Source organism: Loxodonta africana, chromosome 3, assembly GCF_030014295.1.
Source record: "Loxodonta africana isolate mLoxAfr1 chromosome 3, mLoxAfr1.hap2, whole genome shotgun sequence".
Taxonomy (NCBI): Eukaryota; Metazoa; Chordata; class Mammalia; order Proboscidea; family Elephantidae; genus Loxodonta; species Loxodonta africana.
Window position 1 is genome coordinate 131,278,125 of NC_087344.1, and position 18,817 is coordinate 131,296,941.

At 37.1% G+C, this 18,817-nt stretch overlaps 1 protein-coding gene across 1 annotated transcript in view; it reads left to right on the plus strand.

The window, feature by feature from the left end:
- SH3GLB1 (SH3 domain containing GRB2 like, endophilin B1) overlaps positions 1–18,817 on the plus strand; it is a 48,834-nt gene that overhangs the window by 3,016 nt on the left and 27,001 nt on the right. The window contains exons 2-3 of the mRNA XM_003411203.4: positions 9,224–9,365; positions 17,115–17,243. Coding sequence (XP_003411251.1) covers positions 9,224–9,365; positions 17,115–17,243 — 271 coding nt within the window. The remainder of the gene's footprint in view (positions 1–9,223; positions 9,366–17,114; positions 17,244–18,817) is intronic.

The following is an 18,817-nucleotide window of genomic DNA, read 5'->3' on the forward strand; positions in this document are numbered from 1 at the left end:
GTATGACCTTTCAAAAGCAGATTGCCAGGCCTTTTTTGAGGCGTCTCTCCAGTGGGTTAGAACCACCAACCTTTCGGTTAGTAGTTAAGTGCTTAATCGTTTGTGCCCAGCAGGGGCTCGTATATATGTCTCTAGTGAATTTTAATTACTCATCGTTTCAAATTCTTTAGGAAAAAGTTATATCCTAATCTGTTAGCAATCAAATAATTTTTTTTTTTTTTCACTTTAAATATGTATGTGCCTACTCCATGTCTGCCTGTCTGTGGACACTGGTGATAAAGCAGTTGAATAAAATCAACAAAGTCTCTGCCATTACAGAGGGCATTTTTTTTTTTTTTAATAATTTTTATTTCCTTTAAGTGAAAGTTTACAAATCGTCAAGTCTCTCACACGAAAACCCGTATACACCTTGCTACACACTCCCGGTTACTCTCCCCCTAATGAGACAGCCTGCTCTCTCCCTCCACTCTCTTTTCGTGTCCATTTCGCCAGCTTCTAAGCCCCTCCACCTTCTCATCTCCCCTCCAGGCAGGAGATGCCAACATAGTCTCAAGTGTCCACCTGATCCAAGAAGCTCACTTCTCACCAGCATCCCTCTCTGACCCATTGTCCAGTCCAATCCATGCCTGAAGAGTTGGCTTCGGGAATGGTTCCTGTCCTGGGCCAACAGAAGGTCTGGGGGCTGTGACCACAGGGGTCCTTCTAGTCTCAGTCAGACCATTAAGTCCAGTCTTATGAGAATTTGGGATCTGCATCCCACTGCTCTCCTGTTCCCTCCGGGGTTCTCTGTTGTGTTCCCTGTCAGGGCAGTCATCGATTGTAGCTGGGCACCATCTAGTTCTTCTGGTGTCAGGATGATGTAGTCACTGGTTCATGTGGCCCTTACTGTCTCTTGGGCTTGTAATCTCTTTGTGTCCTTGGTGTTCTTCATTCTCCTTAGATGCAGGTGGGTTGAGACCAATTAATGCATCTTAGATGGCTGCTTGCTAGCGTTTAAGACCCCAGATGCCACTCTTCAAAGTGGGATGCAGAATGTTTTCTTAATAGATTTTATTATGCCAGTTGATTTAGATGTCCCCTGAAACCATGGTCCCCAGACCCCTGCCCCTGCTACACTGGCCTTCGAAGCATTCAGATTATTCAGGAAACTTCTTTGCTTTTGGTTTAGTCCAGTTGTGCTGAGATCCCCTGTGTTGTGTGCTGTCTCTCCCTTCACCTAAAATAGTTCTTATCTTACTAAGTGAATCCCCCTCTCCCACCCTCCCTCCCTCCCCCCTCTCGTAACCATGAAAGAATGTTTTCTTCTCAGTTTAAACTATTTCTCAAGTTCTTATAATAGTGGTCTTATACAATATTTGTCGTTTTGCAAGTGACTAATTTCACTTAGCATAATGCCTTCCAGATTCCTCCATGTTATGAAATGTTTCACAGATTCAGAGGGCATTTTAGTGAGGAGATAAGCTAGTAAATGTATCAGGTGGTGATGAAGAAAAAGGTCAGAAGGATAGGTCAAGATAGGGGTAGTGATTGCTGCCATGTTATAATAGAAAGGAAGGTTAGGGCAGGCCTCTCTATTAAGGGGAATTTTGAAGCAACCTCAAGGAAGTGACAGAGCCACAGTTTTTTGGAAGAAAAGCATTTAAAGCAGCTGGAACAAGTGCAAAGGCCCGGAGGTTTCAGGTGGACTTAGGTAAGAGTGATAACAAGAAGGTTCAAAATCTACCTAGTATTTGCTGTCATATTGGCTGTGGGGTTATGAAGGAAAGATGAGTCAAGGATGACACCAAGGTTTTTGGCTAGAGCAACTCAAAGAATAGAGATACCATTTACTAAGATGAGAAAAATTTCTGGAGGTATTGGATCCTTTAATGTGTCTTTTTATGTTAAGTGTGTCATTTAGAGATATATAGTGAAATATTTATGAATAAAATTATATGGTGTCTAGGATTTGCTTTAAAATGCTTCAGAAGAGAAAAGGGGTAATTGAAACAAGATTAGCAGAATGTTGATAGTTGTAGCTAAGTGATGGGTTCATATAGATGTTATTTGTGTATGTATATTGTATATATAATTTTTTATATACTTAGTCTCTTCTTTTGTATATGTCTGACATTTTCCAAGTAAAATGTGTAAGGAGAAAAGATGGTTATAAAATATAAGATGTGAAATTTGGAATGCGGTATGTTCAACAAAACAGGGCTTTCCCATTTTAGTATTTAGTCAGTAACTTAGTTTTTACTCTAAATTGAGTTGACATTAGTACAGTGCCAAGGTACCAAGTTTCATGCTAATAAAGCTTAAAGCTAAGAATAGCTTAAGAGCTATGCCAGTTACTTTTTATAAGCAATAAGAACAGTGGGAAGGCAATTAAACTTTTTTATTTCAAAATAATTCCATTCAAATCTAATTGTACATTAAGGAATAGGCCGTTTTCTGCTTGGCCAACTGCCATACTTACTTTGATTTCACTTAAAATTTTTTAAATTCAGCATATTCCTTGTTTTAAAAAAGAAGAAGAATATAAATGGATCTCCAGTCATCACCACTTGGCTCTCATTGTTTTAAGATTTTTTATATGCCTTAGTTTACTTTAAAAGGAATGTCGAATTAGAATAACATACAAATGAACATGCGTATTTATTCCTTACTAGTTGATTTGGTTGTTTGTTATTTTTAACTCCCTCAAAAAAAAAAAAGCCTCAGATGGTTTATCTTCACTAAATTGCTATTTTATTACCATATTTTTACGCAAATAATGCCTGTGTTTTTGTGTTTGCTGGCCAAGCCAGCCACCCTCACAAGCACTACCATGCCAATCTTCTTCCATATGTTGGTGTAAAAAAAAAATTAGCATAACACATATAGAAATACAGGGGAGGGGCATGACCGGCATGTTAAATGCTTTTGTTATTTTTACTAGTTTTTTCTAACATTGTATTCACTGACCTTGAAGTTGATGAATTGCAGACTACAATACTAAACTTCAGTCTATATTTATTGAGTACCTCCTATGTGTTTGGCATTGAAGGATACAAAAGTAAGTGAGGCCTAGTCCTTGTCCTCAAGGACTTACTTCATTGTGGTCTTAAAGTTTGTCATAGTTGAATATTTTATTCTTTGTAGTAAATACCAATTTCGTGAATTACTGTTTTCTTCATTTGGTAAATCTTTCAAGTGGATGAAGAAACAAGATTCATCTTTAATTGAGAATTGATATTGAAGCAAAACTTTGCTCACCATCTTTGTAATAACACTATATACTTTTAAAAATATTTTCAAACTAAATTACTTGGGGGGCTCGTATTAAATTTCTAACATTTCCTCTGTACTGATTGCTAAAATTACACAGTGAACTTTGTGTCAACTATTTTGTGAGGGGTGGGAAGTCTTTAAAATTCAGTAGTGGACTCATCATTGAGTCCCTCATTTAGTTAGTTCATTAAGCCTAATGGGGTTGCCCTGAGATGGAATCAACTCAGGCAACTGGTGGTGGTGAGGCTGGAGATACAAAGATACATATGATGCTGCCCTCAACTAGCTCCTGTCAGACCTGTCTGAATGGAATCCCAACTTGGCCAAACACTCTCTCTTAAGCCCTTCTAAAATCCTGTCTCTCTTGCCAAATTTAAACTGTGGTAACTTCAAGTCTCCCATATTCTGATAAATTAAGCATGTCACATTCAAAATCCACAAAATCTCCTTCTGTAAAAACTCTGCATATTTAATGTTACTTAAAATTGTCTTCACCTAATAAATGAAGGCTGTTCTAGCAGGTCTGGGTGTTTGCCTAACCCTCCTCCTCCCCCCACACACAGCTGCTTTAGGTGGTGGTTCAGTGGTAGAAGTCTCCCTTTTATGCAGGAGATCTGGCTTCGATTCCCTGCCAACCACCTCACGTGCAGCCACCACCATCTGTCATTGGAAGCTCGTGTATTGCTATGATGCTGAGCAGGTTTCCGAGCTTCCTGGCTAAGGCAGACTAGGAAGAAAGGCCTGGTGATCTACTTTAAAAAATCAGCCAGTGAAAACCCTATGTCACAACAGCCCATCTGCAACTGATCATGGGAATGGTGCAGGACTGGGCAGCATTTTGGTCCGTTGTGTGTGGGGTCTCCATCAGTTGGGGGCCGATCCAATGGTAACTGACAGCAACACTCTGTAGTAAAGAAAGGGTTACTATCTGGTATAATGTGGCTGACTTGGAAAATCTGTCCCTCAAAACCTTATTTACAATAAAGCAATGTTCACAGAAAATATATGCAGGAAAGGGAGTCAAACTTTCTGGTCTTGGTCATTTTCGTTTGCTGGCCATCAAGTGGACTCAGACTCATGGTGACCCCACGTGCATCAGGGTACAACTGTGCTGCCTAGCGTTTCCATTGGTTGTGATTGTCAGGCAAGGAAGGTCCCTCTGGGTGGACTCAAACCTCCAATCTTAGGGTTAACAGCATATTAACCATTTGTGCCAACTAAGGAGTCCTCATGTAATCTTATGGTATTGCAAATGAAATATTACGAAAGTATTGTATATCAAGTTAAAGTTTAAGGAACATTAGGTTTGGATTTCCATGAGTTGTTTACATTCTGACTTTTATTGTAGGGTATTTTTACTTTTTTTTAATCATTAAGCTGAATTGCTATCCATTCGTCAGTACCTACTGTAGTTTCTAATAACTATTACCGTCAAGAGACTACAAAGGCAGTAATGATTTCAGACTTGAAGATGTTGAAAGCTAAAAAATTGAAGGGTAAAATTTTTAAATTTTGATAACTAGGAAAGGGATTTTTAAAAAAAAAAAAAGAAAGAATAAGTCTTTCGTCCTTAAGAAAAAGGTGCCATTATTATAATTTTGTATTTGTTTAGGCAGCATTATTATCCCAGCTAGATCCAAAAATCCTTGGGGGTGAGAGCCATATTAATGCTGATCATATATCTCATATACAGTAGAAGAAATAGATGCTCTATAAATATTTGTGATTAATAACCTCAGTCCCCTTAATTTAGTTGAGATAACATGTAGTTTTCTATATACATTCTTAAAAATGTTTAGGGAAAAAAATTAAAACAGTGTATTATTTTGTTATCTTAATGTGACATACATTGATTGATGAGGAAAAAATCATTTACCCCCCAACAATGATAATATTATGAGAAATATTATGTCTTTTATAGTTGTACGTTTAAGTAATAAAATTTTAACTTATATTTCAATTTTAAAATATGATAACAGCAATGTTCTTGGACTGTCCCGCTCCTTTTTTTGTTCATTCAAGATAAGGTTTAGGTTACCCTTAATTTGGTGAATAAAACCAACCAAAACCAAACCTATTGCCATCGAGTTGATCCTGACTCACAATGACTCTATAGGACAGAGTAGAACTGTCCTGGAGGGGATTTTCAAGGAGCAGCTGGTGGGTTCAGACTGCCAACCTTTTGGTTAGCAGCCCATTTCTTAACCCCTACACCACCAGGGAATAGTTACTGACTGTTAGGTGGGAAGTAGAGGTAGCCGGAGGAAACAGCTGTTTAGAGTGCTATGAACAAAGATACAAGAGTAAAGGAGCACTGAATATGTTTGGATAATGGTGATAGAAATATAAATTATGAATTTCTAGAAGCCAGTAAGTGTATTAATAATACACTAATTTTTCCCTTAAAACATTTTCAAAAATATGCAACAGAAAATTACAAGTTATCTCAACTGTATTTACTGGAAGTGACTGACTCAAACAGATGTGAGATTGAATCCCAACTTTTAACACTTTGGACAAGATTTTTAATCAGTCTGAGCCTCACCTTCATCACCAAAATTATTCTTAACTATATTACAAGATTCTTTTGAGTATTAGATATAAAATATGCAGTTCAGTATATGACGTTTTTGAATATATACCGAACACTGACACTGTTAAGAATAATTATAACTGATCTTACTGAAGAAACCATTAAAAAATAAATAAATAAAACAAGAGACATATATAATGTACGGAAATGTGAAGGAAGCACAGATGTAGGTAGAGTGAAAAAAAGTTTTCACTCTCAGAAAGTGCAAGTAAGCATCAGGTAGAATTTATTACTGGTATTTAAATACGTTGCTCATGTGGGCCTTCCTACAAAACTGCTATTTTCTAAACAGATTTTCTGTGATCAGACTCTTTATCTCACTTATTAAGGGTATCTCGTATGGTTTTTTTGTTTTGTTTTCCATTCTAAACTAAAATAGTAAAAAACTTACTACGTTTGTAGAATCTTTGTAAGTCAGCTTACATATTTTCTTTGTTTCTTCCTTACATTTACACAAATAAGTAACTTGTTGCAAATATTCATATTTGCACTATTAAACTTTTACACTCTTTGTCTTCTATCACTAAGTGTATTTAATGGCCCTTGAAACATAGTGTCATCAGAATCTCAAAGAAAATGCTAAATAATTAAGCAAACAGGCCTTCTGACAGAAAGATTGAAACATTTTATTCCCAAATAGTTAACTTTCTAATTGCTGGTGCTCTGAAATACTTATTTCAGAAGGAGAAATTTGCCCTAAAATCTAACTTGTATCAGGTAAATCCAGTGACTGTTTAACCACTGTTACGTTTATAAACTTTTTAAGCAATCATTTCCAATTGTTACCTTTAATTCCAGTGTGTTTCTAAAAGAGTGTCATGTACAAAGATTGAGCTCACAGTTTTTTTTTATATCGATCTGGTGATTTTTGTATTATTAATCTGTTCTTAGTCATTACATATAAATTAGGATTTCTACAGAGAAATTGGAGCCATGGTGGTGTAGCAGTTAAGACCTCATCTGCTAACCAAAAGAAGGTCAGCGGTTCAAATCCATCAGCTGCTCCTTGGAAACCCTGTGGGGTAGTTGTGCTCTGTCCTGTAAGGTCACTAATAAGTTGGAATAAACTCGATGGCAGCGGATACAGAGAAATTAGTATTTAATATGCATACAGGTGGTGCAGATGATCCTATAGCAGTAATGCAACTGGAAGATAAATCATCATCCTTAGACTTTGACATAGCTGATTTCTTATCATTCTGTCTCAGCTTAATTGTTACCTGCTCCATTTCTCTGACTACCCCCACTTCACATTCCCAAACTCCTGCTTCCCATTCCAGGCCCAGGTTGCATATCTCTCCCGCTTGATCCTTTCTGATTCTTCTTCCCCCTCCTCCTACAGAATTAATTCTTCTTCCTCTACACTTGCATTCGTATTCACTCAGTCACTTGTTCTCTCACTCAGGAACCACTCTCAACATAGGACCACCTATGTTGGTCCTAACCTCCACCATTTTTATGTGTGTGTCATTATGAAATTATCCTGTTTATTTGTATGTTTATTGTCTGTCTTCCCCCATTAAAACGTAAACTTCCTAAGACCAAGAACTTTGTTTTGTTAGCTGCTGAGACCCATGTGCTTAGAATGTAGGTGTTTAATATTTTTGAAGGAATGAATACAGTGAACAAATAAATGGATATACTTGCTTATTAAGGGAAAATCTAATGCATGTGGTCCAATTTTTAAAGTGCCAGGTGAAGAATTTTTCTTTACTGGCAGGGCTTCCTTTACACATGATGTTCACCTGGGTCTAATCCTTTTTTCCTCTCCTTTTGGTTGATTTATCTGGGAGATTTTTTATTTTAACCATTGGAGGTAGACTTTGAACATGTAAGTTTCTAATTTACACCTCTGTAGGAGAACTATCGCTTAGAATCTTCTAGAATATGCAGAGAAGACCAAGGCTCTCTCTTAAGAATGAGGCTTGCATACTTATCCAACTGGCCTTCTGACCAGGGTCTGTTTTTTTCCCAGCTTCATTCCAATCCTCAATTACATTACACTACAAGTTTATGAGATGAGGCAATAACTTTGGGACTGCTGTTCTCAATTCCACCCCTTGGATCAGGAATTAGCTCAAGGCCAGTATCAAAAAGACCTAAGACTTCCCGAAAGCTACTTAAGCTATTTCTAGCCCCTGAACAGGATCTTCAATGGGGGTTTTAACCAGAAATCTAAAAATAAAATTCTAGTGAACCTTTCAGCTAAAAGTGCTAACTGGTATCAGACCAAGAAAAAAGATGCTGAAAGAAACATAATAAAACTCAGAAAAGATAAGAGCAACAGTAGAGATTTTAAGAAAGGGGAAGAGGGGGAAGCAAGGTGAATATTATATTTTGTTGCTGGAAATGAGCTGTGACTAATGATCATAGAATCAGTTATAGTGATATGTCTGTGCGAAGGTGGCAGAAAAACACATATTCAAGAGGAAAGTTACTTGTGAAAAACAGCCTGAGTCATCACCTATAATATTTTAAGTAAAAATACGCACAAGTGTCTATAAAAGCTACACAGAAATCTTTTATCTCTTTATTTTCATATAGAAAATGCTGCCTTTCCTCAAACACCAGCTTACTCAGGGTAATAAAAATTGATACGCTGAGTACACTTAATAATTTGATGATCTTTAAGAAATGCCTTCACAGTATGAATAAAGATGTTCCAAAAGTTTGTTTATAAATCAATTTCTAGAACATATCCTAAAGAAACAACTTAAATGTTAGTTTCCCAGAACATCCCATAAAAGCGTATCTATTTTTTTTTTTTATCTAACTAGGTGTGATTAAAGTGACAGTAGTATCTGAGACACATTAAACATAAGCTGCCCTTTTTAATTCCAAATTATAATTACCAGGCACTGAACAAAGTGATTTATATAATGATCTTCTTAAAGCACCGTAAGATACACTTGTCTCTTTTGTGATAGAGGGTCCTTTGGCAAGCTTTGGAATATTTCTTCTTAAGCTTACTCAAGTTCATATAGCAGCACAGTCTGAACTTGAATTCAACTGCAGCTGACTCAAAGCTCTTACTCTTTACCACTATACTCTCCTACCTTGTATGTACGAAACATTTGTGTACTTAGGCAGTGTGCTAGGTTTTCTACAGAATTCATACCATACACTTTAGCAGAAGAACGAAGGATGTGTGGTACCTATAAAACAAAGTCATCATAAATGCCATAAAAGCAGTATGGAAGCTTTACCACAGGGGCAAAAGCATACTATTCAGAAACAGTGTCTTACAAACAAACTTGAGGCGCAATTATTTGCAGATTTGGAGGTGTTTGGATTTGAGTTTGCTTTTTAATTGTTGATATAGTTTCCTAAAGTTTATTTGAGATATATGTAATTTTTTTCTTTTTAAATCAATAACAGTTCACAGAAGAAAAGCTTGGCCAGGCAGAGAAGACAGAACTGGATGCTCACTTGGAGAACCTCCTTAGCAAAGCTGAATGTACCAAAATATGGACAGAAAAAATAATGAAACAGACTGAAGTTTTATTGCAGCCAAATCCAAGTAAGAAACCTTTTACCTCTTGTCTGTCTTACTAATCCTTAAAAGTACTTTTAGTGGGGTTTTTGTTGTTCTTGATATTTGTTTTAAAAAATGCAGCTATAAGGAATAGTGAGGAGTCTGGGAAACATAATATGGATGAATCTGGAGAACAATATGCTGAGTGAAATAAGTCAATCACAAAAGGACAAATATTGTATGGTCTCACTATTATAAAAAGTCAAGAATAGGTATGCATGCAGCAACATTCTTTGATGGTTACTGGGGTGGGAGAGGTAGGAAGGAGGAATCACTTTCTAGACAGGTAGACACTTGATATTTTTGATGATGGGAAAAGCAATACCAAATGTGGATGAAGTTTGCACAACTTGACCAAGGTAAATGAAGACACTAAGAAGTACACACACACAAAAAGGGACAATTTCGCTAAATGCTATATAACGTATGCAATTTTGCAAAAACAGTAATAACAGCCAAGAAATATGTTTGTGGCTACATAAGTAGATATGAATGCATATATGTTATAAGAAGGCATATGTGTGTATAGATGTATCTGTAGGCATATATACATATGTACATGTTTTTGTGTGCTGCATATATATTCATATATGTAACAAGCACATGGGGGCTCAGTTATGGAGACTTTCTACACATAACCAAACACCTCACGGTATTGGTTTATTGAGTTAAAATGCTTAGGACCATAGTCTTCTGGGACAACTCAGCCAACTGGCACAGCATAGGTCATAAAAGTAATGTTCTGCATCATAGTTTGGTGAGTAGTATCTGCGTCTTAAAAGCTTGTGAGTAGCCATCTGAGACATGATTGGTCTCTACTCGTCTGAAGCAAAAGAGAATGAAGGAAACCAAAGCCTCAAAGAAGAAACTAGACCACAGGACTAACAGCCCACACAAACCGTGGCCTTAGCCTGAGACCAGAAGAACTAGATGGTGCCTGGCTACTTCTACTGATCTTTCTGACCAGGGACAATATAGAAGGTCCTGGATAGAATCAGGGGAAAATGTAGTACAAAATTTGAATTTCTGAAAAATGCTAGGCTTACTGGACCGGTAGAGACTAGAGGAACCCCTGAAATTATCGCCCTAAGATACCCTTTGCAATTGGAACTGAAGCTACTCCTGGAGGTCACCTTTCAGCCAAATAATAAATTGGCTTATAAAATAAACACTGTCACCTGTGAGTAATGTGCTCTCTTAAACAGCTAACTATATGAGACCAAATTGTCAACATTTACCTAAAAGCAAGGAGGGAAAGGGAAGCTAAATCAGTGGTAACAGAATGGAAAAATGAGAATGCTGCCACATTATCGAAACTGTAACCAATTTCAACAATTTTTTATAAAAATTGTGAAATGAGAACCTAATTTGCTGTGTAAATTTTCACCTAAAACACAATTAAATATTTTTTTATTAAGTTTTAGTGACTAATGAGAGTTTTTTGGTTTGTGGCTTTGGGGGCTATGGTTGTTTTTTTGTTTGCCTTGGTGAAGAAGAGAGTGATAAACTCCTTTGTGTGTCCTTTAACAAATTTACAAGTAACATTTTTTGAGTCCTTTGTAAAATCCCATTGAAAGCTCAGTTTTAGGCAGTGATTTCTTTGAATTTTAAGAATCATAAGAGTGTGTGAAGACAAATTAGTCATCCTTTTTTATCCAGGGGAGGATCATCCCTAATTAATTAATGGAAAATTATATAAAGGCTTAAATGGTTGCCAGTGATTTATGTTTATGTTATTTTGTTCATTTTCACATTGTTTCATTTGGTTTTCAGACAACGCTGAGGTTTTTCATATCACCTAACTCAATAATGTTGCAAATAAAGGTGCATAATTGTTTATTGAATGAAACTTAGAAGTTAGCATCTTGTTCAGTGTAGCATAGCTAATTAGAAGTAGACTAGAAACAGGCAAGTTTCAAGCTTTAAAATTTGGTGTTATCGTATAAACTTCAAGCTCTATACAAAATATTGGTAATTCTATGCTATTTTAGTTAAATCATGTTGTTATTACCTCCCATTGAGTCAACCCCCAACTCATGTGACCGTGTGCTCAAAGGAACAAAGCACTGACCTGTCCTGTGCCATCCTCAAGATTGATTGTGGATCGGACTATTGTGATCCATAGGCTTTTCACTACCTGATTTTTGGGAGCAGATTGCCAGGGGTTTCTTCCTAGTCCGTCATAGTCTGGAAGTTAAATCTTAGTAACTTTGCATTTTTTTTTTCATTTTCTATCGTGCATTAAGTGAAAGCTTACATAGGAAATTAGTTTCCTGTTTGATAATTTGTACACAAAGTGTTCCATGACATTGGTTCCATTCCCCACATCGTGTGTGTCCTCCCACCATTTCACTCCTAGGTTCCCCATTTCCATTTGTCCTGAATTTCTACCCCTTCATGCCTTCTCATCTTTGCTTTTGGGCAAATGTTGCCCTTTTGATCCCGTATAATAGATTGTTCTAAGAAATACGTTCCTCTTGAGTGTTATTGTTTATTTTATGAGCCTGTCTATGGTTTGACTGATGGGTGGTCTCCGCTAATGGCTTTAGTTCCAGCTCAGAAGGGAATCTTATGGCCATATTCTCAGGGGCTTCTCTAGTCTCTGTCAGACCAGTAAGTCTGGTCTTTTTTGTGAAGTTGTTCTGTAACTTTTCTTCCACTTTGTCTGGCACCTTCTGTTGTGATCCCAGTCAGAGCGGTCGGTAGCGGTACCTGGGCACCATCTGGTTCTTCTGGTCTCGGGGTCATGTAGGCTACAGTTCATGTGGTCCATTAGACCTGTGGATTAATTGCTCCGTTGGGCCTTTGGTTTTCTTAATTCTCTTTTGCTCCAGGTGGTAAAGACTGATAATTATATCTTAGATGGCCACTCGCAAGTTTTTAAGACCCCAGATGCTACTCGCCAAAGTAGGATGCAGAAGTTTGTCTTTATGAACAATGTTGTGCCAGTTGACATAGGTGTGTCCCAAGTCTATGGTCCTTCACCATCGAGCCTAGGAACTTCTTTCCACGAGGTGCTTGGTTATGTCTAAGAAGTTGCCCTGACTATGGCTCTTGTGAATCAACTCAATGGCAATGGGTTTGGGTTTTGTTTTTTTTTTTTTGTCTATGTTGCTATATAAGCATCACCTACAGTTATATATGTAGAGGTATCCTCCACTTTGGTGACTTTTAAAATAGGTGTTTTACACTTTAAGTGACACCTGTTGTCTTTGGATAACTTCTTGGTATTTATTACCCATTTAAGGCCACTTAAATTATACACTGTGGCACTTAAGAAAAGACGTAGACATTTTCCTCTTGTTCCTTGCCATATCCAGAGTCCATGCATATATATAGTCTATTCTGTGTGTTTTTCTGAATGGCTAGTAAGCTCATACACAGTCGGTAAATGGAGGAGTGATGTTAGTATAAAGAAGTTAAATGACTCATATATGATTTTTTTCCCCAGAACATTAATGTTTTATGTCACCAGGTGGTAACAGGATTGTGACTGTTTTTTGTTGGTGCTCTGGTTATGAAGTTACATAGATTTTGAGTAGTCAAACTCAACCCTCAACTCTCTTTTTTCCATAAGCATTGTTATTTTTAGTGTGTGATTTTCCAAAACTTAGGGTTTTTCGGGTATATTGCATTGTAGCAGAGTTGCCTTAAGATTTTATTATGACCTACTGAATGACATATTGTAGTAAAAATTCATTTATTAATATCCCAAATGTTCTGTTAATTGAATAAAATCAGAACAGGCACACCTTGGAGATACTGCGGGTTCGGTTCTAGACCACCACAGTAAAATGAATATCACAGTTAAAGCAAGTCACATGAATTTTTTCATTTCCCAGTGCATATAAAAGTTACATTTACACTATACTGTAGTCTGTTAAGTGTGCAATAACATGCCTAAAAAAAAATGTACATGGCTTAATTAAAAAATGCTAACCATTTTTTAACAATGTGGGCCTTCAGCAAGTCTTAATCTTTTTGCTGGTGGAGGGTCTTGTCTTGATGTTGATGGCTGCTGACTGATCAAGGTGGTGGTTGCCAGAGGTTGAGGGGCTGTGGCAGTTTCTTAAAATAAGATGACAGTGAAGTTTGCTGCATCAGTCTACTCTTCCGTTCACCAAAGATTTCTCTATAGCATTCAATGCTGTATGATAGCATTTTACCCACAGTAGAACTTATTTCAGAATTGGAGTCAATCATCTCAAACCCTACTGCTGCTTTATATAATATTCTAAATTCTTTGTTGTCATTTCAGCAATATTCACAGCATCATCACCAGGGTGGATTACACTTCAAGAAATCATTTTCTTTGCTCATCCATAAGAAGCAACTCTTCATCCATTAAAGTTTATCATGAGATTGCAGCTATTCAGTCACATCTTCAGACTGTACTTCTAATTCTAGTTCTCTTGCTTTTTCCACCACTTCTGTGGTTAACTTCCTCCACTGAAGTCTTGAGCCCCTCACAGTCATCCATGAGAGTTGGAATTAACGTCTTCCAAACTGTTGTTAATGTTGATATTTTGACCTCCTCCCATGATACACGAATGTTCTTAATGGTATCTGGAATGGTGAATCCTTTCCAGAAGGTTTTCAATTTACCTTACCCAGATCCATCAGAGGAATCACTATCTATTGCAGCTATAACCTTACAAAATGTATTTCTTAATAAGACTTGAAAGTCAAAATTATTCCTTGATCGATGAGCTGCAGAATGGATGTTGTGTTAGCAGGCATGAAAACAACATTAATCTCCTTGTACATCTCCATCAGAGCTCTTGGGTGACCAGATGCATTGTCGATGAGCAGTAATGTTTTGAAAGGAATCTTTTTTTCTGAGCAGTAGGTCTCAACAGTGGACTTAAAATATTCAGTAAACCGTGTTGTAAACAGAAGTGCTGTCATCCAGGCTTTGTTGTTCCATTTATAGAGAATAGGCAGAGTAGATTTAGCATAATTCTTAAGGCCCCTAGAACTTCCAGAATGGTAAACGAGCATTGGCTTCAACTTAAAGTCACCAGCTGCATTAGCCCCTAACAAGAGAGCCAGCCTGTCCTTTGAAGCTTTGAAGCCAGGTATTGACTTCTGTCTAGCTATGGAAGTCCTAGATGGCATCTTCTTCTGATACAAAGCTGTTTCATCTACTTTGAAAATCTGTTGTTTAGTGTAGCCACCTTTATCAATTATCTTAGGTAGATCTTCTGGATAACTTGCTGCAGCTTCTACATCAACACTTGCTGCTTCAGCTTGCCCTTTTACAACAGCTTCTTTCCTTAAACCTCATGAACCAATCTCTGGAGCTTCAGCCTTCTGCAGCTTCCTCACCTCTCTCAGCCATCACAGAATTGAAGAGAATTAGGGCCTTACTGTGGATTAGGCTTTGGCTTAAGGGAATGTTGCGGCTAGCTTGATCTTCTATCCAGACCACGAAAACTTTCTCATATCAACAATAAGGCTGTTTTACTTTCATATCATTTGTGTGTTCACTGGACTAGCAGCTTTAATTTCCTTCAAGAACTTTTCCTTTGTATTCACAACTTGGCTACCTGGAGCAAGAGGCCTAGCTTTTGGCCTCTCTTCAGCTTTCAGCATGCCTTCATCAGTAAGCTTAATCATTCTAGCTTTTGACTTAAGGTGAGAGACGTGTGATTCTTCCTTACACTTGAACACGTAGAGGCCACTGTAGGTTGTTGATTGGCCTAATTTCGGTATTGTCATATCTTAGGGAACAGGAAGGCCCAGAGAGAGGGAGAAGGATGGGGAACAGCCGGTTGGTGGAGCTGTCAGAACACACAAAATTAAGTTTGCTGTCTTACATGGACACAGTTCGTGGTGCCTCAAAACGATTACAATAGTAACATTAAAGATGACCAATCACAGATCACCATAACAGATATAATAATAATGAAAAAGCTTGAAATATTGTGAGAATTACGAAAATGTGACACAGAGACACAAAGTGAGCAAATGCTGTTGGAAAAATGGCGCCAATAGTCTTGCTTGACACAGGGCTGTCAAAAATCTTCAATTTGTAAAAAACGCAGTAACCGTGAGGCACAATAAAGTGACGTGCAATAAAACGAGGTATGCTTGTATAGGATTCAACTTTAAACTTCTGACTAGGTAGGTAGAAAAGCAGCAAAGCTAAAAATCACTCACAGTCAGAAAATGAAATTCTGAAATTTAGTTGGCATCTTCTAAGGGGTTGTTTTAAAAGGACTCTTTTGGGTCTCAACTTATTTGAAGATTTCCAAATTCCCAACTAGAAACTCTTCTGATGCTGCACAGGTCTACCACAAAAATGAGTATTATTCCAACAGTTTATTGTATATGTAGCTAACCCTTTGGTCAACTCCTGAGGTGTTTGTTACTAGTTCAGTTCATTCTTGAAATTTTCAGTGCAGAGTATGAAACTTATGCTGTTGTAGGAGTCTGTGTGAGGGGTTTAGAATGAGCTTATTTGACTTAGCTTCTTTTTTGAATTATAATTTTAATTTATATTTAATCATTTTGGGGGAAACTTTACCCGTTTTTTGTTTTTTGTTTTTTTTTTTGTCTATTTATCCCAGAGATACCTCAAAGTTTGGCAGTAATGTAAATGTAAATTCCTTTGATCATAAACATTATGCTAAACCAAATATTTTTTCAGATTTTACTGGATTTTTACCATTTATACTAATTTTCAGTTACTGCTTTTCACCTTATATCTTGTATTTTAAGCTTTTTAATGCTGAAATATTTTGAGCAAATTCATGCTCAGAGATACTGTGTATGTACTTGAAGTGTAATTGAACTAAAGCTGAGGCAATGTATTGCTAATCTCTGCCTATAGGCTATCCCAAGCCTGGATTGGTCTAGTCTTCAAGCTCCCATGTCTATTTAGACTCCAGGCTCTAGAGAGAGAGCTGAAGATGCCAGAAGTGTGTTGATCTTTGGTTCTTCTACGTATTTTATACCCATAGTTTCCATTTGAAAATCCCTGATTTGAAATTATGAATATATATTCAAAGTTACAAGTTAATAAATAGGGCAAAAGCAGCTTTACTAAATATTGTGTGAATTACTACCAATCCTTTTCTGGAACTTAAAATTCCATAGACTACTCAAATTATTATTATTTTTTTTTTTATGGAAACCCTGGTGGCATAGTGGTTAAGTGCTATGGCTGCTAACCAAAGGGTCGGCAGTTTGAATCCACCAGGCGCTCCTTGGAAACTCTGTGGGGCAGTTCTGCTCTGCCCTATAGGGTCGCTCTGAGTTGGAATCAACTCGACGGCACTGGGACTCAAATTATAGCTTTAGTTTCATTGTAAAGTATTTTTGTCCTAGGATATTATTTTATCAAATTTGTAAGATATAAACTTCTTAGAGCTATATAATATTCATGAATACAAATTTACATACTAAGATATGTACTTGAATGCATGCTAATTTCATATCTATTTTAAAATTTATATTAAAAAAACTCATTGCCATCAAGTCCATTCCGACTCATAGTGACCATATAGGACAGAGTAGAAATGCCCTATAGGGTTTCCAGGGCAGTAAGTCTTTATACCAGACTACCACATCTTTCTCCCACAGAGCGGCTGGTGAGTAACCTTTCAGTTAGCAGCTGAGCACTTAACCACTGTACCACAAGGGCTCCTCAAATGGTTTATAGGGAAACAAAATCTTTTAAAAGATCTTTTGCTTTTTTGAAATCGTTCCTAATTTTAACTTTTCTCCTAGATGCCAGGATAGAAGAATTTGTTTATGAGAAACTGGATAGAAAAGCTCCAAGTCGTATAAACAACCCAGAACTCTTGGGACAATATATGATTGATGCAGGGACTGAGTTTGGCCCAGGAACAGCTTATGGTAAGTGAAAGGCAAAAAGTTTTGGTAAGAAGTATCTTCACTTTTAGATTTTTTAGGACTTAAGGACATTATTAACATTTGTCTATTATTAGTAGAATCAGTTTTCACTTCAAATTTATTATGTCAAAATTTTGGATGAAGTAAGAAATACAAGTTGTCAATAAATATGCATCGTTCAACTTAGTATTAATTTATTTAAGGATATATTCAGAAATGCTGGCAACGTAGTGGTTAAGACCTATGGCTGCTAACCAAAAGGTCGTCAGTTTGAATCCACCAGGTGCTCCTTGGAAACTCCATGAGGCAGTTCTGCTCTGTCCTATAGGGTCTCTGTGAGTCAGAATCGACTCGACAGCAACAGGTAGAGAATTCACATTATCCTTTTACTGTTGAAAGGTTAAATGAATTCTTCACTTATACTCCAGTAAAATCTTAAAAATATCTCTGTTGTAATACTTTTCATGATATGTTGCAATTTTTATTACATATGTTTCCTCTACTTGATTTTTGTTAAGCCTCTTGAGGGTTTATTTCTGTCTGAAAGTCACTTGGCACATAGTGTTTTAACAAATCATTAGTGTTTTGATTATACGATAATGTCGGTCCAGTGAAACCTGTGAGAGCCAGAACTCAATGGGACTGGCTTGTTTCCCCGAGTCTCATGGATCTTTCTTCTTTGACAGGTTAAGCCTTACCACTTTTCAGTCACTCTCTATTAGTAGAAAATACAGTAGAACCTGCGAAAGCCAGAACCTGTGTAAGGAGGAAACCAGTCAGAGAAAAACCAAAACCAAACCCATTGCTGTCCAGTTGATTCCAACTCATAGCGACCCTGTAGGACAGGGTAGAACTGCCCCATAGGGTTTCCAGGGAGCACCTGGTGGATTCGAACTGCCAACCTTTTGGTTAGCAGCCATAGCACTTAACCACTATGCCACCAGGTTTTCTAGTCAGAGAAGGAAAACTGAAATATTTCCCACTGACAGGTTTCACTGAAACCTGTGACAGCCAGAACTCTACAGGACTGCCTTGTTATTCCGGGTTTCACAAGTGTCTGCCTTTGACAGGGTGTAGTCTTACAACCACTTTTCTATAACTCTCTATTGGTGGAAAATATTTGAATATTCCTTCTCTTACCAGTTTCCACCTTACACAGGTTCCGGCTTTTACAGGTTTTACTGTGTTTGTGTTTTCCTTCTCTGATAGATTTCCACCTTACACAGCCTTCGGCTTTCTCAGGTTTTTCTGTGTAATTGAAAACAGAATCTACTCCCAGTCTGAACCAAAATAGAAAAGAGAGAAAACAGTTTTGTTATTGAATAAGCATTGAACCAGAATGTGATAAATATTATTGAATAACATTGAACCAGAATGTGTGTAAAACTAGAAAGAAATCTTACCCTTTCATATAGCAAAGTAGATACAATCCATTACATTAATGTTTTCAAGATAAAATTGTTAATTTCCTAGTATCTTTATGGCCACAGAGCCACTTGAAGTTATGCTAATCTTCTTCCAGGGAACCGGAGATAGGGACATGATCTTCCTTGTGATCTCCCTTGATCACATTTCAA